Source organism: Lissotriton vulgaris, unplaced genomic scaffold, assembly GCF_964263255.1.
Source record: "Lissotriton vulgaris unplaced genomic scaffold, aLisVul1.2 SCAFFOLD_1131, whole genome shotgun sequence".
Lineage (NCBI taxonomy): Eukaryota > Metazoa > Chordata > Amphibia > Caudata > Salamandridae > Lissotriton > Lissotriton vulgaris.
The window spans coordinates 193,045-212,169 of record NW_028251973.1 but is presented as its reverse complement, the minus strand read 5'-3'; the positions used below and the strand labels follow the sequence as shown (position 1 = coordinate 212,169).

The 19,125-nt window shown below is 47.7% G+C and overlaps 1 protein-coding gene across 1 annotated transcript in view; it reads right to left on the bottom strand.

Annotated features, from left to right (window-relative positions):
• LOC147662702 (uncharacterized) overlaps window positions 1-12,580 on the bottom strand; it is a gene marked incomplete at its 3' end in the record, with an annotated part of 546,487 nt that extends 533,907 nt beyond the window's left edge. Inside the window, exon 1 of the mRNA XM_086950963.1 lies at window positions 9,655-12,580. Within this exon, the coding sequence (XP_086807089.1) occupies window positions 9,655-12,226 (2,572 nt within the window). The remainder of the gene's footprint in view (window positions 1-9,654) is intronic.
• Between the last annotated feature and the right edge of the window lie 6,545 nt (window positions 12,581-19,125).

The window sequence follows — 19,125 nt, the reverse complement described above, 5'->3', positions numbered from 1 at the left end:
CCACCCCCTTTACTGAATCATTAGATGCTTGGTGGCTTTGGGTACGCAGAGTATTTGTAACTTGTACTGTCTTCAATGAGTAATACGCGTCCATGTTTTTTGTGTAACTTTCAACTGTATACCGTACAGTTGTTAAAAATGGAAATAAAGTTTTAAAAAAGGCTGGTCCACTCCTCTCAGCATGCGTTGCTAATGGCCTTACATGTGACCTCACAGATGACAAGGCAGCTGTAGTTAAGACAGGTTACTCAGACTAGTCCAAGGTATTTTGTTTGAATCTAGATATTAACAGCAGCTTCCTAGTTAACTTTCAGTTTAAACTTAATTACATGGGCTATAACTACAGTGCCCTTCACTGGTCTACACGAAAACGGTCAATGGGATTTTTGGGGGGACTAAAAGTTGTTATACTGTTTTTTTAACATGCGTCATGAGTTTAGGCAACGGTTTATGGAGATGCCAAGCTAGAAAACAAAAACAGATAAATGGAACTTCACTAACCCAGTGGCTGGACATAGGCTTCTGGGTGATTATTTTAATATGGATTATTTCTGTCAGCGTATATTTGAGAATACCCCTAAATATGGCAAAAATGAGTGCAACTCTGCTGCACACAGCATTCTACACAAAGCTACATGAAAGGCAGAAGGTAGCTGAAGACAAGGGCGTGTGTGCGCCACAGCGCAGGGATGAAGCACGTGCCCAGTAAAGTGCGCTCTTTTATACCGAGTGCAATGCACATAAGCAGTAGGCAGCAGGCATGTGTGATACACATCGAAGCATGGTATTCTGCGCATCAGAATGTACTACACAGTGCCTGCCTGAAGCATTGGCCTTCTAAACTTCACTTGAATGTACCGCATGCGTTAGTTTTAGGCGCGTGTCATGTAAATATAGCAAAGGGTAGAACGTACTGTCATACCTGGCGACATGAAGAACAAACTCAGTGTGAGGAGGGAGCAGGCCCTCGGCTGAGAAGTACCTACAAAGCACTTTTGAACCCCACCCGCCACCAAGCCCCCCCCCCCAAAAAAATAGCTTGATGAGGCTGGTGCTGAAGTCCTGGGGTGTTTTCACACCCCTTAATGGACGTCGGCAGTTCAAAGCTTCGGAAAACGAGCTGGAAAACCACTATTTAAAGGGGTTCTCAGGTTTTTTTCCCCTGCCACCACTTGATATTGGCTCCTCACTGGGAGACTGTGTGATGGGAGCCAATATCGTGTGTCACACAGTGGCACTGTGTGAGTTGGCAGGTATGTACTATACAGTGGCTAACTGAAGTATACAGTGGCGTAGCTAAACACTTTGCCCCAGTGGCGATTCTTAACTTTGCTGCCGCCGCGGCTGCATGGAAGAGCGGGGGATGCGGGTGCTGGTGAGTCCTGCGTTTACCGGTCTGCAGTAAACGCATGTAAGAGTGGGGTTGGGGTGCTGGCGAGTCCTGCATTTGCCACCCCATGGAAAATGCATTTAAGAGCGGGGGATGCCCACACCCCTAAACCTTGTGCTGCCCGGGCCAGACCGCCCCCTCCCCTGGCCCCCCCTTGCTGCGCCACTGAAAGTATAAATACTGCATCACCTGCTGTCTTGCACTATGTTAACTACTTGTAGGCACTTTGTGATTGATACTGAAGCAAATAGTTCCATGCATCAGAATGTATGGCACAGTGCATGGCTAAATGGTCGACACTGATCATTGACCATTCTCTTGCACTATGCACACTACTGCTAGCCTCTGTGAGGAATATAGTAAAGTAATTATGTTTCATTTATGGCTGTGTGCATTACGTTGGACCCCCCCCTGCACCCATGGAATGCATTAACATTTTGCGAATCGCTAATTGAAATTCGCAAAATGTCAATGCCTTCCCATTGATTCCTATGGGCCTTTTGGCCCATAGGAATCAATGGGAATTGCGAAATCGCAAATTAGAATTTGCATAATATTTGCAATTTGGTACAAATTGCGATTTTTACCGAATCGCAAAAATTATGCGAATAAATTGATGCATCCCGTTGTGCGATTCCTTATTTGCGATTCCCTACTTTTCGCAAAAAAGGAATCGCAAAACCTAACATTGATGCATGTGGCCGCAGGTACCTTGCCCCCTTACTCCCAGAGACCACTTCTAGGTACACCATTGTGAAGGGAGAGCACTCTGCAGCCTAGGGCACGTAGTTATGTTCCTAGGGGCGTCGGTTCATCAGTAAGATTGAGGGTTTGTGAACTTTAGATTTCCCAACAATATAATGTTAAATACGTTATACCACAAGCAGGGCACATGAGAGGGTCTTAACACCTTGCCTGCAGCGCCGATTCTCCCCCGCTGCTGAACATTCCAATCGCAGGTGTGGTCAAGACGGAACGATTCCATCATGAGCACAGCGCGACCGATGCTCATGACGGAACCGTTCCATCATGAGCACCGAAGGGGTTAAAGGGCAATAAAAAGGGAGAAGAATGAGGATTGGTAGGGGTACCAAGTGAAAGAAATCACAATATTTTGTAAAATAAGCAACATTTTTGAAGACTTTCAAAACAGAGATGGAGAGTGTGTGTGTACGTTTTTTCTGTGGCACGTTAAAAGTACTGATGAAATCCGACTGACATCTCACCATACCCAACGGAAAACACCTGTACCCAAGTATTTACCAGAAAAGATATGTATTAGGGGGCTGGAACACCCCAAACACCCCCTGAAGCTACGCCCCTGTATGTTCCGTGCATGAGCATGCACTGACCAGTTCATGCCCAAGGGCTGTGCACTGTGTATTCACTCCCTTGTATTGAGTGCAGCGTTTTAAGGCGCTGGTGATACAATACGGATGCCAAGGGCTGCCGACTGTGCTCTGTGCATCGTGGCTGCATAATCCTCGCTGGAAAACAAATTGTGTATTAAGTAGGCGAACAAGTCGACATTGCCACCTTTCAAGTAGAAACATTTCGATAACAAGGTTTCTATTGGTATTATCTCGAATGTTCTCTGGTCGATGGTTTCCTCTGCCTTTGTATTTATGCATATATAATTATATTCAGTGTTGCCTTCAAGGATCTTGTCAATCAAAGTATGCAGAGGCGTTTGCACGGATCACTCCGAAGCTGTCACAAAAATCCAAATAGATTCAAGAACCAGCTGGTAATTTGCAAGTTCTCCGCTGTGAAATCCAGGCAACCTTGTGACAGGATTTGGCCCTGGGTTTCCATAAAGCTCAAAAGTCTTAAATGAATACCAGCAGGCGCTTCATCAGACAAAACAACTGTGAGAATGAAACAGAATCCTGGTAAAACAAGTTGTGCACGTGTGAATATTACGTTGTAATCTTCTTAACCTTGACCTTGCCTTTATTTCGACGCCAGTGTACAGATATATAGTCTACCAGAGTGCTGGACCATCTAAACATTGAAGCACACATGTGAGCAGGATCCATTAAGCATTCTGAGGAGAATGCAAGACTTTCATTGGTCAGCAGCGGGATTTGCGTCATTGCTGAAGGAGTACTACCTTCCCATCAGGGCACAAGTCGAAAAAAAAAATGTGGGGGACGCTGTCACCAGAAGTGACGTCACGACAGGAAGTGACGTCACGAAAGGGGCCGAGCTCCTCGTCCCAGAGAGGCCAAAGAGTGAAATCGAGGTGTTTGGCAGGGGGATGGCGTCCCCCCTGGTAAAATAAGTGGGGGGACGCCGTCCATCCGCGTGGTACCCCGACTCGAGCCCTGCTTCCCATTGACACACAAGATGACTCCACACTGTCCAAAATATTTTCCCTATCGCTACAGCATCTAATTAACCGTCCTCTTCACGGATACCCCACCTTCACCCGCACTCACTATGGCAGCACAAGCCACAACACTGCTGTCTACACTGCCATGAATCACCACTTTTCACCATCATCCACACAAAGGTCGAAAGGAAGGCCACAGTCAACGATTTAAAGCCACAGTCAACAATTTAAATCTTTCTTCTAATTGAAAGAATCAACAATAGCAATGAAGTAGGAGAAATACATCAAGGACAATGAACAGAAATATAAAGCACACGCCAAAAACATAAAACGTAATCAAGTAACCACCACAAAATTGTGCATGGACAGAATGAGTTGCCTCAATATGAACAAATTGTGACCACAACAAAGAGCCTTGAAATAAAAAATAAGCGTCTCTCAGGCGAAGAACTAAACTCATCTTTACAGTTCCAAATCTTACAAAAGAACTAGAAAGAATAACGAGCCACAAAATTACTACTCTTCACTAATGGTGAAAAACAAAAGCTAGGAAAAAAATCTGTTTTTCATACTAATACTTAAATGATTATGATTTTTGTAGATAAAGACAGAATAACATCTCCTATACGGTCTGTATTTATTTTGAAACATCGTCATAACGGAAAAGGCTAATTTTAATGAATTTGAATGATTCTCGGTTCTGTCAGCCAAGACTGTTAAGCCAATAGATGTACAAAGTGAAAACTAGGAGAGTTAAAACAAGTTTTCTAAAGATGATTAAATCGTTACAGATATGAATGTGTGTGCGCTACAATGTGCATGTTTTTGATATGCATGTATTGATTTATCATATAAGGGAGTTACATCAAAACCCATCATGGCTTCAAGCATGAATGTACATTTGTTCGCTGAATATATGCAGAAATATACTAGATGCAGCTATTTTTTTCACAAACCCCAAAATAAATATGACTAGGTGCGGATAAAATAAGCATAAAATAAATATGTGTAATTACAAACAGAAATGTCCAAAAATAAATCATGGAGCCGAGAGCCCTAATTGTAAGTGAACTGATGAGTCCCAGTGTATTAGGAAAGCAATACTGACCTCGCTTAGAATCTTGATTGATTCAATTATGCAATGAAATCGCTCAGGTGGTCAGGTACAATGATGGAGTGGGTCATATTAATACCCATTATTGGCAGTGCTTCTATGACCAATAAATGCTCCGCTGGCAGCCATAACGAAGACATGGCACAGCCCACTTCACATGGAATTAGGCTCTGGTCTCCCAAAGACTTGAGCTTAAGTGGAGGCGAAGGTGGCCCAATTGTTCTCATTTTTCATAACACTTTGTGGAAGTGGAGTGGGATTGGGCGCAGGGGGTGGAGCCAGCAAGGCCCTTCCGGTCTCTATCAGCTCAGATGATTTGACATAATTCGAAGCAAGAGGCAGAGTTCCATAACAATGGTCAGGTGGACACCAGGCTTTAATACCTCAAACCCAGAAGGAAAATGAGGGTGATTCCTCCCCCTGAGTCTTGTATGCCCACTGTGCCCACATGCCCATTCTAGACCATCCTGAAGCACTGCATTTTGTAAAGAAGCCTGTGCTGATGGTATGATCAGACAATAAAACATGTATCTATAAAGCGTATGGTGCTGAATAACAGATGTTTATTGTTACCCAACTCAATGGTACTCATTTTATCGACCTCAGATAGATGAAAGGCTGAGTGGATCTGCTAAGATTTGAACCTGTGACCATGAGGTCAGAGGGCCCTGCAGTGGACGCATTAGTCCACTGAGCCACCAGACCCGCCAATGCCTGGCACATCAAGGTTATGAACTTGCAAAAAATATTGGGTGCTCACTGGGTTACCCTTGGGAAGTCCCTCTAAACCACTACCTTCAGCACAGCACACAGGTCTCAGCATTTGAGCCACTCTACAAGCTGAAATCATTTCTTTAAGGGAGGACTATGGCGAAGATCTTGTAATTTTGTATTAAGATCTGGCCCAGTCCAAGCTGTTTGAAAAGTCCTGATCAAGTTTTCAATTTGCATTGAAACCCACCTGCGATCTATACAACTTGGCATCCCTTTTATATACCCTCCTCTGGAGAAGCCTAAACAAGCTGTGACACTCCAGGCAAGACATTTTTATTTTATATATATATAGCCATCATTTGATGATAACGATGAATGATCTTTTATGCAGCTCTAAATCACCAAAGCCTGAACACTCACACCAGGTTGTACCGTTTAGTACCTGAAAGAGTTTCATGTTATTGACTGCAGGAAATAAAAGACAAAATTTGGCCAGCTTGGATTCCCCTTTCTGTACTTCAGGCTACACGAAACCGTCTGGAGCAGTTTGATTAACCCTCTTGCATCACTTACCCTCAAAGATTATGCTACCCCAAAAAGCAGTAATACCTAAACCATTGTAGTAAGCGCCTGCTGAGCATACGAAGGAGGCATAAAAATGACTTCCATTTTAGGTTGAGAAAACCCAAACGCTGTGCGCATGAACATTTGATTTTTATGAGATATCTGCTCTTCAAATAAAGTTATACCTAGAAATTGATGCAGTACATAAGAGTATAATATTTGATTATTGAAGAATTTTATGCAATGCTACACTTGTTTCTGGTACATTTCAGAGTGCTTAAGTGACGGTGACAAACATAGTCCTAGGGTGAGTTTGGGATGTTAGGACCCATATGAACAGGGGGATAACCATATCCAAAGTTATTCGACCAGCACCCCTCATCTCAGGCTTTCCAGTGTCTATTTCTATTGATGTCTGATGATCTTCCTCCATGTTTCACCGCGTTGAATGAGTGCTGGGCAGACACTGAGCATAGTGCTCTGTTTGGGACTTCGTGAGGTGCCAGATTCTACAGGGTTACTTGGCTTTACCCCAAGTAAGCATTGCGGTTGGTGCACAGAAGACCTCGAATTTGACCGGTGTCTCAAAATGGAGCCAGTGGGAAGGTTTAAGAGGAGGGCTGATCTGGTCCCACTTTCAAAGGCTAAGAAAGGTCTGGATACTCAGTCCTGAAGACCAGCGTTGAAGTGGCCGTTTGTTCTGTCTGGCAATGCCAGATGGACCAACTTAAAACCAACAATGTGTGGGCGATTTTATTTGCTCTCGTGAGCTGATGGGACCAAAAAATAAAAAAACAGCCTACACACTGGCCTTTTCAAGAAGGCTCATCTAAACGTGCCAGACTGCAGAAAAAGCCAGTTCAACATTGCTGAAGATATTGGAGTCTGACCATGGGTTTTTGAGGAGGCCAGAATCGACAATATTGCACTTGTGAATCATGTTCGTTGGACTGTGTGATTCATGTCCCCCGAGCATATTTAGGCAGAAGCTGAAGGCTTTTCTCTTTAGATAAGTTCTCCTGAACTATTAGTCTACCTCCTAAGCACGCGCCGGAACACTCCTTGGAGTAGCTGTGCACCTTATGAATGCCAATAACATAACATGTGGAGGTTTGGGATGATTTTCCAAAGGAGATATAGCTGCATGTGTATACCCTTTGCCACATTGTTTATTTGGAGAGCGAATGCTAGGTCGGAATCAAAAATAATCACCAGCTTCCTTACTATGGGTGAAATGGTGGGAAGGGTTCAGTCGTAAGTTTTAAGCTTCCTTACTATGGGTGAAATGGTGGGAAGGGTTAAGTCGTAAGTGTTAAGGTCATTCATTCCCGGGGGCTCTCCTTCATCTGTTGGACCACATGGTGCTGGCACGATGGATGGGTTTCTGGTCTGTTTTCCTAGCGGAAGTGTTTCTGTGTTTTGTTAGTACACAAACCATCTGGATTTTGTAGCTGAAATTATCCAGTTATAGCCAAAGAACATAGCGTATAAAAGTGATCTTTGGCTACAGAGCAGATATGGATGCAAGAGTCTCAGTCACCCAGTACATTCATTGAATACGAATATAGAGAAAGTATTTCTTGAAAAGCATCTCAACAAGGAAACCCTGACTGAGCGGCGGAAGTTGGGGCGAACAAGACTGCCTTTCTCCAGATCTGTGTGTGTGGCCACTGTCTCAAACAGCCCATCTCTTTCCAGATCCTACACAAAGACAGCAGTACAAGCTTCCCACACATGCAAGTAGCGGACGTGCCATGAATATAATAAATGGGGATATTTTCCGATAAGCTAATGAATGAAGAGGGAGTCAGGCACAGCTCAGGCATTCAACTCCATTTCTGCCACCAGGCTGCTCCACAGACCCAGCTTCCACATTTCACCAAATCATGTCACCTCCAAAGGCCTCAGTTCCTTTACCTGGGAAAAAGTTGGCTGCATTCACTAGCACTCTAAGGCACCCAGCGGTGAGAGCTACAGGAAAAGAGACCAGGTATTGCGCAATATGTTTATTTACCGAAAATCGAAGACTGCAAACACGTCAGTCCACAGAGCTGGACTTGAAATCAAAATCAACCCTGGGCAAATATGTTCAAACCAGCGCCAGACTACAGGAGGCCTCCACTAGCAGTGGCATGGAAGGAAGCAAGCTCAGCTCATGACAGCTTATCCTGTTCTGATAGCAGCCCCTCCAATCAGCAGCCTACAGGGGAAATGCCAGGGTGGCAGAATAGCCCGTCTAACCTAGGTCAGTACAGGTGCTTTTTAAACCATCTACAATCATTTCTTTTGTCCTATTCCACCTACGTTTTTGTGCAATGTAAGTTATGTAACTGTGTGTTGTCAAATGCCAGCCGGCTCCTCATTTCTTTTAAAATGACTTTTTTTTTGCTTTCCTAAACCATTGCTTTGCTATTGACATGATAATCAATGTGATGTATTTTTGGAATCGAAAATGCTCCTGTGTGAAATATAGAATATAACGAAGCATATGATAATACACGGATAGCAATGAGCAACAAAAAAATGCGGATAGCCTTTATTCGGGGCTGCTGGGCCAATCAGGTGCTCATAGCAAATAGGCAGTTTAGACTGCGAGAGAACGGCGGAAGCTACGTGTGATGTCGTCAAAGGGGAAAGACCGGGGCAGAACTTGCTTGAAGCCGAAACGACTGCTGTGATTTCGTTGACTAGCTGAGGTGGCAGAAATGGTCCATGGAGAAGGGTGCACCGCGGCGTGGCTGGCTGAGAAAGCGCACAGCCTGCCGAGTTCATTAACGCCAACCAGGCCTGCTTCGCACTTTCCCGCCTTAAGACGCTGAGTCAAGATTCCCGCTTTCCCCTACGGGGTGTGCACTGTGGATTATGGGGATGGAAGAGTGACCACCGGTGAACTTATTTCACAACCTATGCAAATCTCGCTGACCTCAGGGCCACAATTTCGGAAACGTGTGGTAATTTGATTACTTTCTGCAACTACATTTTGCACTGTTTTCTTCTATTTTTATCATACAGCGCATCCTTATTTGCATTATTATCACAATACAAGTTTACATGTTGAAAATAAAGAAATAGATAAATAAATAAACGCGTGTGTGTGCGTGCACATATCTCTCTATATATATTAACATAACTGCATTAATATATCAAGTTTGCATGGTGGGTCTATCAATGCAATGCATGGTTGTGAGGGCGTGTTAGTGAACCAGTTCACCTTCGCTCTCGGTGCCAGAAAATTCTGGTTATGTCACATATTTAAGATTCACAATAGGAAATTATTCATTCTAAAAGCAAAGAAGACACAATCGATTCAGTGTTTCCAAAAAAGCAGTTGCTCTTGTGTAACTTGAGGAATTCCCAGTAGTCTGGTACCTGAAGAAGAGCAGGTGGACGGAACACACTGAGTCACACATCTTGCTCTTCCCGCGCCCTCCCCCCGGATCAGAGTCACCGGCTAGCAGGGAATTCTCTAGAGATACAAATAGGCCCATTCAACACTTTGAACAAGAAAATAGTATTACAGTAACAAACAGTACTCACTTATAGGGGTGCTCTTGCTCTCCTCTCCAAGCTCTCTTTGACATAACCCAACAGGAGAAGAGGCCACAGAGGCTGTGTTTTTTGCAAATATTCCACTGATGAACTTCAGCATCTTGCGGTCTCTGGTGGAGGCTCTGCCCTTCTCTAGTGTACCCCCGCCACCTCCAAGGACTGTCCCACCACCGCTCTCCCTTCCCCGTTTCAGGTCCTCCGACAGAACATGGAGATCGCTGTTGTCCAGGGTCTTGCTCTTACCACCCTTGCGGAAGCCTTTGGGGTCACAAGAAGAAGGAGATAAGCTGGCCTTGGGGGCCGCAGGCATAAGGCCCTCAAACTGGGAGCTGTCCCTTGCTGCTGCCGCCGCCCTCGCCTTGGCCTTCCGCTCACTTTCATGCCAAGAGCGGCGGCTGGAGCCCTTGGCACTGAGTCCCTTCTCCCTCCGGGTCTCTGTCACGATGATCTGGGGTTCCACTCTTGGGCCCTTGACGCTGCCAGGCAGCCTCGGAATGCGGCTGCTCTTCTCCGTAGAGGAGTGAGGGGAGGGCACCTCTCCTTTTCCAGCTGAAGTAGGGGTCCCATGCTCACTGCCATCTTTACATTCAGGGCTCTGGGCCTGTGCGGTGGCAGAAGGAACAGTGGACCTTGTCTTCGGGGTTTGGCTTGCGACTTTAGGGCTCTGGGACTTCCCTGTGGCAGTCATAGGAGCAGCAGGCTTTGCTTCAGCACTTCTGGCTAGAGTTATGGCAGTGGGTGTCTGTGCCCTAGCTGGAGTAGTTGGGGTCTGTGCTCTAGATGGAACAGTAGGAGTCTGTGACCTGGCAGTAGGAGTAGGTGTCTGTGCCCTAGTTACATTAGTAGGGGTCTGTGATGTTACAGTAGAGGGATGTGTATGGGTGCTGGCAGAAGAGGTCGGGGCATTGGCTGCGATAGTAGGGGAGCGTGAGTGTGCTGTGACCGTAGACATCGGGGCTTGTGGTGTGGAACTGGGGGAACGCGAGTGGGTGACGACGACAGGAGGTAGGACCTGGGCTATGACTGTCGGCGAGCGAGAGTGTGCAAAGGTTGCAGCACTTGAGGCCTGGGATGCAATACAGGGGGAACGGAAATAGGTGGTAACTGCAGGCGTTGTGGTCTGGGCTGTGACAGCAGTGGTTCGACTCTGAGCTGTCCACGTCGATGCCCATGTCGTCTTCAGTTCAGGACTCGATGCTTGGGTGATTAGAGGGGGAGGTTGAGATTGGGCACCTGGAGTTATTGTTGTTGCCTTTTGTCCAAAAGTATGAAGACCAGAGTTAGAGGTGGAATTCTTGGGTTCCGGACCATGAGCTTGGGTGAGGTCAGAACAGATGTAGGCCAGGGCAGGTACAGTGGCAGTAGGACTCTGAGTTTGGCCTACGACAGTAGGGCCCACAGAAGGCACTAGTCCTTGTTGGCCAAATGATTGCACAGAACCTGCTTGGGAGGTGCTGGGAATATTCCTAAATGTATGTGGTTTTCCATACAAAGAGGCTCTGGAAGGCCTTTCAGGTGGCCGGGGGGCCTCCTTCTTTACCTCTGAAGGCCTGGGTGTCTCCTTTTTCAATTCTGGAGCCCACAGAATATCCTTTACCTCTGCAGACTTCGGTCTCACAACCTCTGTAGTTCTTGGTTTTTCAACCTCAGGAGTCCGCGGTTTCTCCACATCCGGTGGTCGGGGCCGCTCCTTCACTTCTGGAGGTCGGGGACGCTCCTTCACCTCAGGAGGCCGTGGTCTCTCCTTCACCTCTGGAGGCCGTGGTCTCTCTTTCACCTCTGGGGGCTGGGCTCGCTCTACTTCCAGAGGTCTGGGCTTCTCTTTCACATCAGGGGGTCGTGGTTTTTCCTTAATCTGAGGAGGCCTAGGGCCCTCTTTTACCCCTACCACCCTAGCTTCCTTCACGACAACTGGAGGAGCTGGAACAGCATTAGCTTCTTTAGGGCCGGCTTGTGCAGTCTCAAACATGGATGACCCCCACTGCCCCTGCGTCCCGACCACTCCGCCAAAAGAAAGAGGTCGAGTTGTTGCAAAGAACTGTGGGCTGACAGACTGAGGTGAGGGGTGTCCAGTTGTTGATGTGGAACCCCCACTGCTGCTCTTCCTCCCTCCCACTGAGCCCGGAGAACTCTGCAGAAAGCAATCAGAGGTGACACTGGTGCTAATCCACATGGCATCCTGGCGCTGGAAGGACCTCTCCTGTCGCTTGCTTGGACATTGGCCCCCTTCAGCCAAGGAGCAGAAGACATCTTCCTCCCCATCATCCCCCACCTGAGGCTCTGATGGTGTCAGCTGGGAAAACGTTGCCTGTTCACCAATTCCATGGCCCATGCCACCAGCGGAGTCTTCCGGCCTAGGAGGGCTGAAAGGAGTGGGAGCCACTCGCCCTCCTTTGGACTCACCAGGGCCGTCATGGCCTGAGCGTGGACCCCAGGGATCCTCAGGTCCTGGGTCTGATGCCCGTTTGCTCTTCTCCTGGCTGACAGCTTCTAGTTTAACTAGGGTCAGGGAAATGAGGTAGGTGGTGGTCCTTCTCTGGAGGGTAGCGCCTCTGCTCATGGGGCCCCCTTATTAGAAAAGCCTCAAAGGACTGTTTGCAGTGAGATGGCACACTTCACATTTACACAAGGGATATTATAGCCTGTGCATCTCCTGAACAACCCCCTTCAGTAACAAAGTCTGTGGGGTTGGCACTTCGACAAGTCATGCGTAACTCACTTAGGAATCACAGGACTTAGAGTAGAATTCTTGTGGGTACCAAAAAATGATGGATGATCATGAGTACCAAAATGTAAGATTTTTGTTAGCGCAAGAGATCAAGGACTTTTATGGGGTCCAGAGGTGAAGGGTGGTTCTGGTGATGAGAGACGGAGATCCTCACAGGGACTAGATACAAAGGATTCTAAAGGGAGGTATGGAAGGACATTCCTCATTGGGACCAGAGATTAAATATGCTGATTGAGATCAGAGAAAGAAAATATTCATGGTAACGGATGGTTGTTGGTACCAAAGTTGAAGGATGAACTTGGGTACCAAGATGAAGGATACTCGTGGACGTCAGCCCTTGCTAATTCTCCAGTAAACCTACTTTGCAGCATGCTCCTGCAGATCAGCCTCGTGATAAATTACTTGGGCTGTTAATAGGAGATATTCAAGGGGACCAGTGATGAGGTTTGTTGTGGGTGCCACAGATGAAGAGCACTCTTGAATCACAGATACGGCACACTTGTGTGTAGCAGAGGTGGCGGTTGATCCTCCGAGTAGAATAGGGTTGGAGGGCTGCCTTGTGTATAGGGTTAAATAATAATGTGAGGGATTATGTGTGGAGTGTTAAGCATAAAAGGATGTTCTTTGAAATGAGCTAAAGAACTCTTTTGGGGAAGGCGAATTAGGAATTGTCCTTAAAACAATGATTTAAGTATGTTCCAAAGGGCATGGATCCTGGGATGATTCCGGTGGCTCTGATTCAGGAGATTTGCAGACTGCGATTCAAAAGAACCTGATTTGAGAAGACTATTGAATGATAACCAGGGATCCTCCAGGGCTCTGGGATGAGTGATGTTCCTATGAAGACAGATACAGGAGTTTCACTGGGGAACCCGGGTGCAGGGATATGCTCTTGAAGTCACAGCAAGTGGCCTGGGTTCTAGGCTGTTTCTATGACTGGGATTTAGGGACCTAACTGGGCCCTGGTTTTAGGGCTGCCCTTGATAGCACAATTTAAAGGTACAATTTGGATCCTGAATGCAGGACTGCTTTTGAAATCAGAGTTCAGGGGCGCAACTGTGATCCTGAGTTCACGGAGGACCTTAGTGTCATTCATTAATGGAGGTAAGTGGGATCTAAGTTCAGGGCTGTTTTTGAAACCATAATCCAGATTTGTAACTGGTGACCTGGGTTCAGGACTTGTCCGGGGACAATGGGGTACAAGTCAAGACCCGATTTGCACACAAGGAGGAACCTGTATTCGGGGACACACAAATATGGACCAGTGTTTGGGGTTCTTTTAGGACTGGGAATTAGTGGCACTATAGGGCCCTGGCTTCAAGAGTTCCCTTACTACAGGGGTATGAAGGGTTATACCACAAATAAAGTATTCTATTGGGAGAAAAATGGAGAGAGACGCTCTTGAGGCGCCTCTGGTGAAGTAGAAACCTTGAATGGCGGGGAATGTAAATGTTGTTCTCGACAAGCCTGTTGGCAGCAGGTTTCTGGAAGTGTAAGTAGCAGAGATCCAGCTGGATTCAGTGTTGCAACTTGTACCTGGAGAGCCACATTGGCCCGTAGCGTGCTACTGGAAGCCGGCTATGGACTACCCCCGATGGACCAGGGCTGCAGGATACACCTCGCGTTCTCGTGTTCTTCCAGAGCCACGGATAAAGGTGTTACAGAAGGACCAAGGCGACCCCTAAAACCAGCGTGGAAAGGTGGCCCCGAAGACCTGGGCTGCCAATGTCATCCGTGTGACCCATACCTCCGTCCACCACTGCGCCCTAAGGTGAGTTTCCAGAGACCCCAAACACGGGACGAAGCTCTCTCCTTGCAGAAGACCCTCCCGCGCCGCAGGCAGCAGAACTGACTTCAATCTCGGCAGAGGCCCTGAAGAAATGAAAACGGACACCTCCAGATATCTGTTCCGAAGGGAGCCCAGCGCCGGTGCGCGCGCTCCTCCCAGCCGAATGAATTTCCTTCGCGACACCTGAGCCACCTTCGAATAATTATTTCCAACAGCTTTTGGAGAGCGGATCCAAAAATTGAATTTCCACTGTTGAGGTGAAATTGGGGGGTTAAGGGAGCAGACCAAGCAAATGCCTTTAGACTAGAAAGGTAAAAAAAAATCTTAGGAGGTTGCGGTGTAAAAGAGAAATGGTAGGCCTCCCACGGTGCAGGAAATATTTAGCAGCGCACTGGAACACGCTTCCTCTCCTCGCTGTCCTTGGTGCTCACGGATGCTCGAACCAGCACCTCAGGGTTGCCCTCGTGCTGCAGGGGCCCCATATTCTCGTGCCGAGGGGGAAGGTGACCGGCCAGGTCCCATGACACCAGAAGCCCCCCGCGTGTCCTCGCCAAGCGCCGAGAAAAGCCCGCTCAGCGCCTCCGGTGCCGCAAGAGCATCTCTGGTCCAGGGGCGGAGGATGCAGCATCTGGCAGAGATGCCGTTACCGTAGCAATGGGGCGCTGCACGCTAGCGACCTCGCGCATCCAGCGGCACCTGCAGAAAGAGAAGGGAGGGGGAGCTCGCCTTAGCCCCCGCCAGCCTGTTGAAGGGCCTCCCCCAGATCTACTGGGGGGAGTCAGGTGTTAAAAGGAGCGAGGCAGATCCCGGGAAGCCCTGCAGCAGCCAAGCCCCTGCCGACTCCTGCGATCCCACCGAGCGAAAAGGCGCAGCTTGGAAGGACACCGAGGACTGTTCGCGAACACGTTCCGCATCCGCCCCACGCGCTGCAAGGAGAGCGAAGACCGGAGAGTTCACACATTCAGAAATTCACATCCAAGAAACCAGCTTTTTCTACGGGGCATGCACGAAAACCCGGACTGGAGCAGCCCGCTGCCACCGGAGCCTTCTCATTTCCAATGCCGTGTCTTTGCTGAATTTGTTTACGTCATTTACAGCACGCGCACTATGAACTCTAATGTCTCCGGGGTTTTTAATCATACACGTGTAAGTGTTTAAGTATTTTTCAGTAGCATCTGCTTTCCCTGCAATCTAAAGCCGTATGTTTTTTTCCTTCTATTTTTCCTCCTAGCGATCCACCGGCGCAGAGAGACCAGAGGCACGCCAATTAAACAAAAATACAAAATCTCACTAACCTTGGGCATGTTTTAAGTCTAGCCAGACTGGTGGTAGTGCTGAATTATTTACGAACATTAAACACTTGATACATTATTTAGCGTGTAAATTACACAGGGTGGCATCCTCCCAGGAAGGCAGGAATCAGTCCTGCGCTGCTCGAGTTTACTGAAAAAGGACAAACCATGGGCAGATGTACCAAGATGGCAAGAATCGATGCACAAAAAGCAGTTGTAAATTGCGCACGGACTTTTTGCGAATCGATTCTGTTGTTGCAAACTGTCGTATGTACTTACAGGCAGTGGTAGTTAGTAACAGGGCTCGAGTTGGGGGTCCACGCAGGTGGATGGCGTCCCCCCACTCTTTTCACAGGGTGGACGCCGTCCCCCCTGCCAAGAAGTTGGGCCCTACAGAAATATGCTGAACATGTCCTGGTGTTAATATTGGAACCCTTGGCACGTTTAGCACGTGACGTCACAAGGTCATTTGCATACTATCAGTCCCACCACTTCTTTTGATAGGACTTGTGCCCTGCTTAGTAAAGAGTTACACTAGTGGAGCGTAAGTTTACTACTTTAATTCTAAGTGAGTAAGGCTATTTTGTTCCAGATTGTGGTAAGGCTAAAGATGCATGCGCAGGCCACAGCCTTGAAAGCCGTGATTCTCAAAGAAAAACATAATTAGTCTTTCCTCATGCTGAAAAAAACCATGCTTTCGTGCCTCAGCACTTTAACACTTCACCAGCCACCACTGTTAACTGGTCAGTTCACAAGATTCCCATTCGATATGGGTCACAGTCCGACCTACCTCATGAATATTTAGGAGGTAGGTCTGATTTCGATTAATTCTGATTGGAGGCTATTAAAGTGATAGTGGGCTCTAGGGTCCACAGACCACCACGTCTGTGACAGTCTATAAATGAAGTAAACTTTTTTTTTTTAATGTAGCTTGTTTTCCCTAAAGGAACCAGAATTGTATTAAAAAAAAAAGATACATAGGGGGTCATTAGGATCGCGGCATGGGCTGCGGCGTTCCTTCTGTGCCGATTAGGATGTGACCGCCAGGGTGGCGGTCACATCCTCTATTTTTAACATTGCGGCGGGTGGAGCTTCAAGCTGCACCCGCACCAATGTTAAAAATGCACGCATTGCATTTGTATGTAGAAAGTGGCAGGCACCGCGCGGTGCCTGCCGCTTACTGCATACAAATGCAGGGTGGTACCATAGGTACCCCCCATGTGCACCCCCCACTCCCCCCTTCACCTAGGGGGCCCGCAATGGGCCCCGCAGTGAAGTTACACATACTTTTCCACGGCGGAAAAGCCGCCGCGGAAAAGCATGTTTCCAAGCACATCCTAATCTGGCTGACGGTGTCTGAGAGACACCGTCACCATATTAGTGCTTTTCCGCCGCGGTTGTAAGCCAACCGCGGAGGAAAAGCTGCGGACGGAAACCAGGACCCACCAGCCATCCTAATGTGGCAGTGGGTCTTGGTGGGTCCGCAGAGGATTTTCCGCATCCTCCATCCTAATCAGCCCCTAAGTTTGTTTTGTGAGTTTGTAGAGGCCCTGTGGGCCACTACTTACTCCCTAGCAAACCCTTTTGAACTTTCACAAAGGGGGAAAGGTGTGCTAAAGGACCCCTTCTCCTTTACAAATGAGATACCACCTCCTTTGAAGTGCCTGTAACTTTTAATTGGTTTGTGTCCATTAGGGTGACAAAACATTACATTAGATGCCGAATCACAATTTGGAAGGGACAACCTAAAATCGCCCTTTTGGTATCCATTTGCAAACCTACTCTGTGCTTCAGTATGTCAGTGGCAGCTCCTCCTTTATGGTGGAGGAGCGTCACCGTCACCCCCACCGAAAGCCAGTAGAGGCAAGGACATAAATATAATTATAATAAAACGTTTTTATTATCATTTTATTTTGCTTCCTGCAGGCTGCCTGCCAGCCGATCCAAGGGAGGGGCGGGGTCAGCCACAGTGACGCTTCAGCACCAGGAGTGGTGGGCACTGCTAAATGCACTTGATAGTTTAGATGGCCCCAGAGGGCCAACCAAACTGGCATGCCCACTTAGCCTTTCTCGATCTAGCTCGGTTGTACAGCTGGGTGGAGAAACCAACACAGGCTCCCAGTCTATGTATGAGCGCCGAACCGAGGCGCTCAGACCAATTCCAGCGCTGCTCACATGCTGGGAATAGCATTCCCAGCATGTGAGCAGCGCTGGGATTGGGAGTTGGGCGCCTGCCTAGTGTGCATCACGTTCCCGACAAGGACGCGAGGATCGGGTAGAAGGTGGCGGCCATCTGAGCAGGTGAGGGCAAATTTATTTATTTTTTAACTGTCTTTTTTTGTGTTACCCCGCCTCACCACTTCACAGTACGAGCGGTCGCTGCTGCCTGTAACAAATCGCAAAATGGGTTTAGTGAATACCAAAAAGTAATTTTGAAGTGGCAAAACCTCACATTTTGCGATCACAAAATGGCTTAGTACATCTGGCCTAATGTTCCTCTGACAACTGTAGCTGATGGCCAGGAGGCGTAGTGAGTTAATGAAGTTTGTAATATCCGTAGGGCAGCGGACAGGGTGTATTTACATATTTTCATTTTTTTCTACAGTGCCAATGAGTCACCATTAGGGACTTCAGAACACTTTGAAATAGTACAAAGATACAAGGGAGTGGAGACAGAAACTAGGATGTGGAGAATTTAATTACAGAGCAAATGAGGATGAGGTGCAGCGATATGGAGAGGGAGAAAAGGGGAACAGAGGGAGGGACAAAGTAAAGATGGGGAGAGGCGGAAAAGGGGCACCATGGAGGAAAGCAGGTAAACATGGGCACAGAAGGTGGAGTGGGGTAAATATGCTGAGAAAAGAACTCAGGGCAGGATATATATAATGTTATTAAAGATAAGAGCATGAAGGTGGGACAGTAGAAGATGGATAAAAGTAAAACAGTTGACCCCCTAACATGACCTGTACCTAGTGGGACTAACCTTGTCACCATCAGCGGCGACTCCTCCGCTAAGGCGGAGCAGCGTCACCCCACTGCAAGCAGTGAAAAAGGGAAACTAAAACAATGATAACTAACATTGTTATCGTTTTAGTTTTCCTTCCTGCTCGGGTGCGGGGTGTGGCGCGGCGTGGCGGGTGGACACGGCTGGCCAGTGCAGAGGTAGGAGTGTAAAGCACACTCTAAAGCGGGCATGATGGTTTAGCCGGCCCAATCGTCATGCTTACTTTTTATCTTCCCCAACAGGCTGGATTACACAACCTGGTGAGGAACATGCAAAGCCTCCAAGCCCCTGTCTGAGCCCTAATCCATGGCGCTCAGACCAATAACAATACTGCTTAAGGCAGCACCGTGATTGGACAGGGGATTGTGGGAGACTTGGAGCTTCCTGATGCGGCTCAGAGGAGATAGATCAGAGGCGCCAGAGCCCGGCAGCACCCAGGTAAGTCTGTTTAATACATTTTTTTGTACTCCCCCGATCTGCTCTGCCTCTCTGTCTCCTTCTCTGCCATCCTCGGCCACCCGCGCTTAGTAGCGGCCGCTACAAGTCACCATCTATCCTGGATTGAAACAACACCCACCTTCAGGTCTCACAAAGAATCTTCTCGCCCACTAAAAGCAGCGCAACATGGTGCAGCCTGGCTGATTCC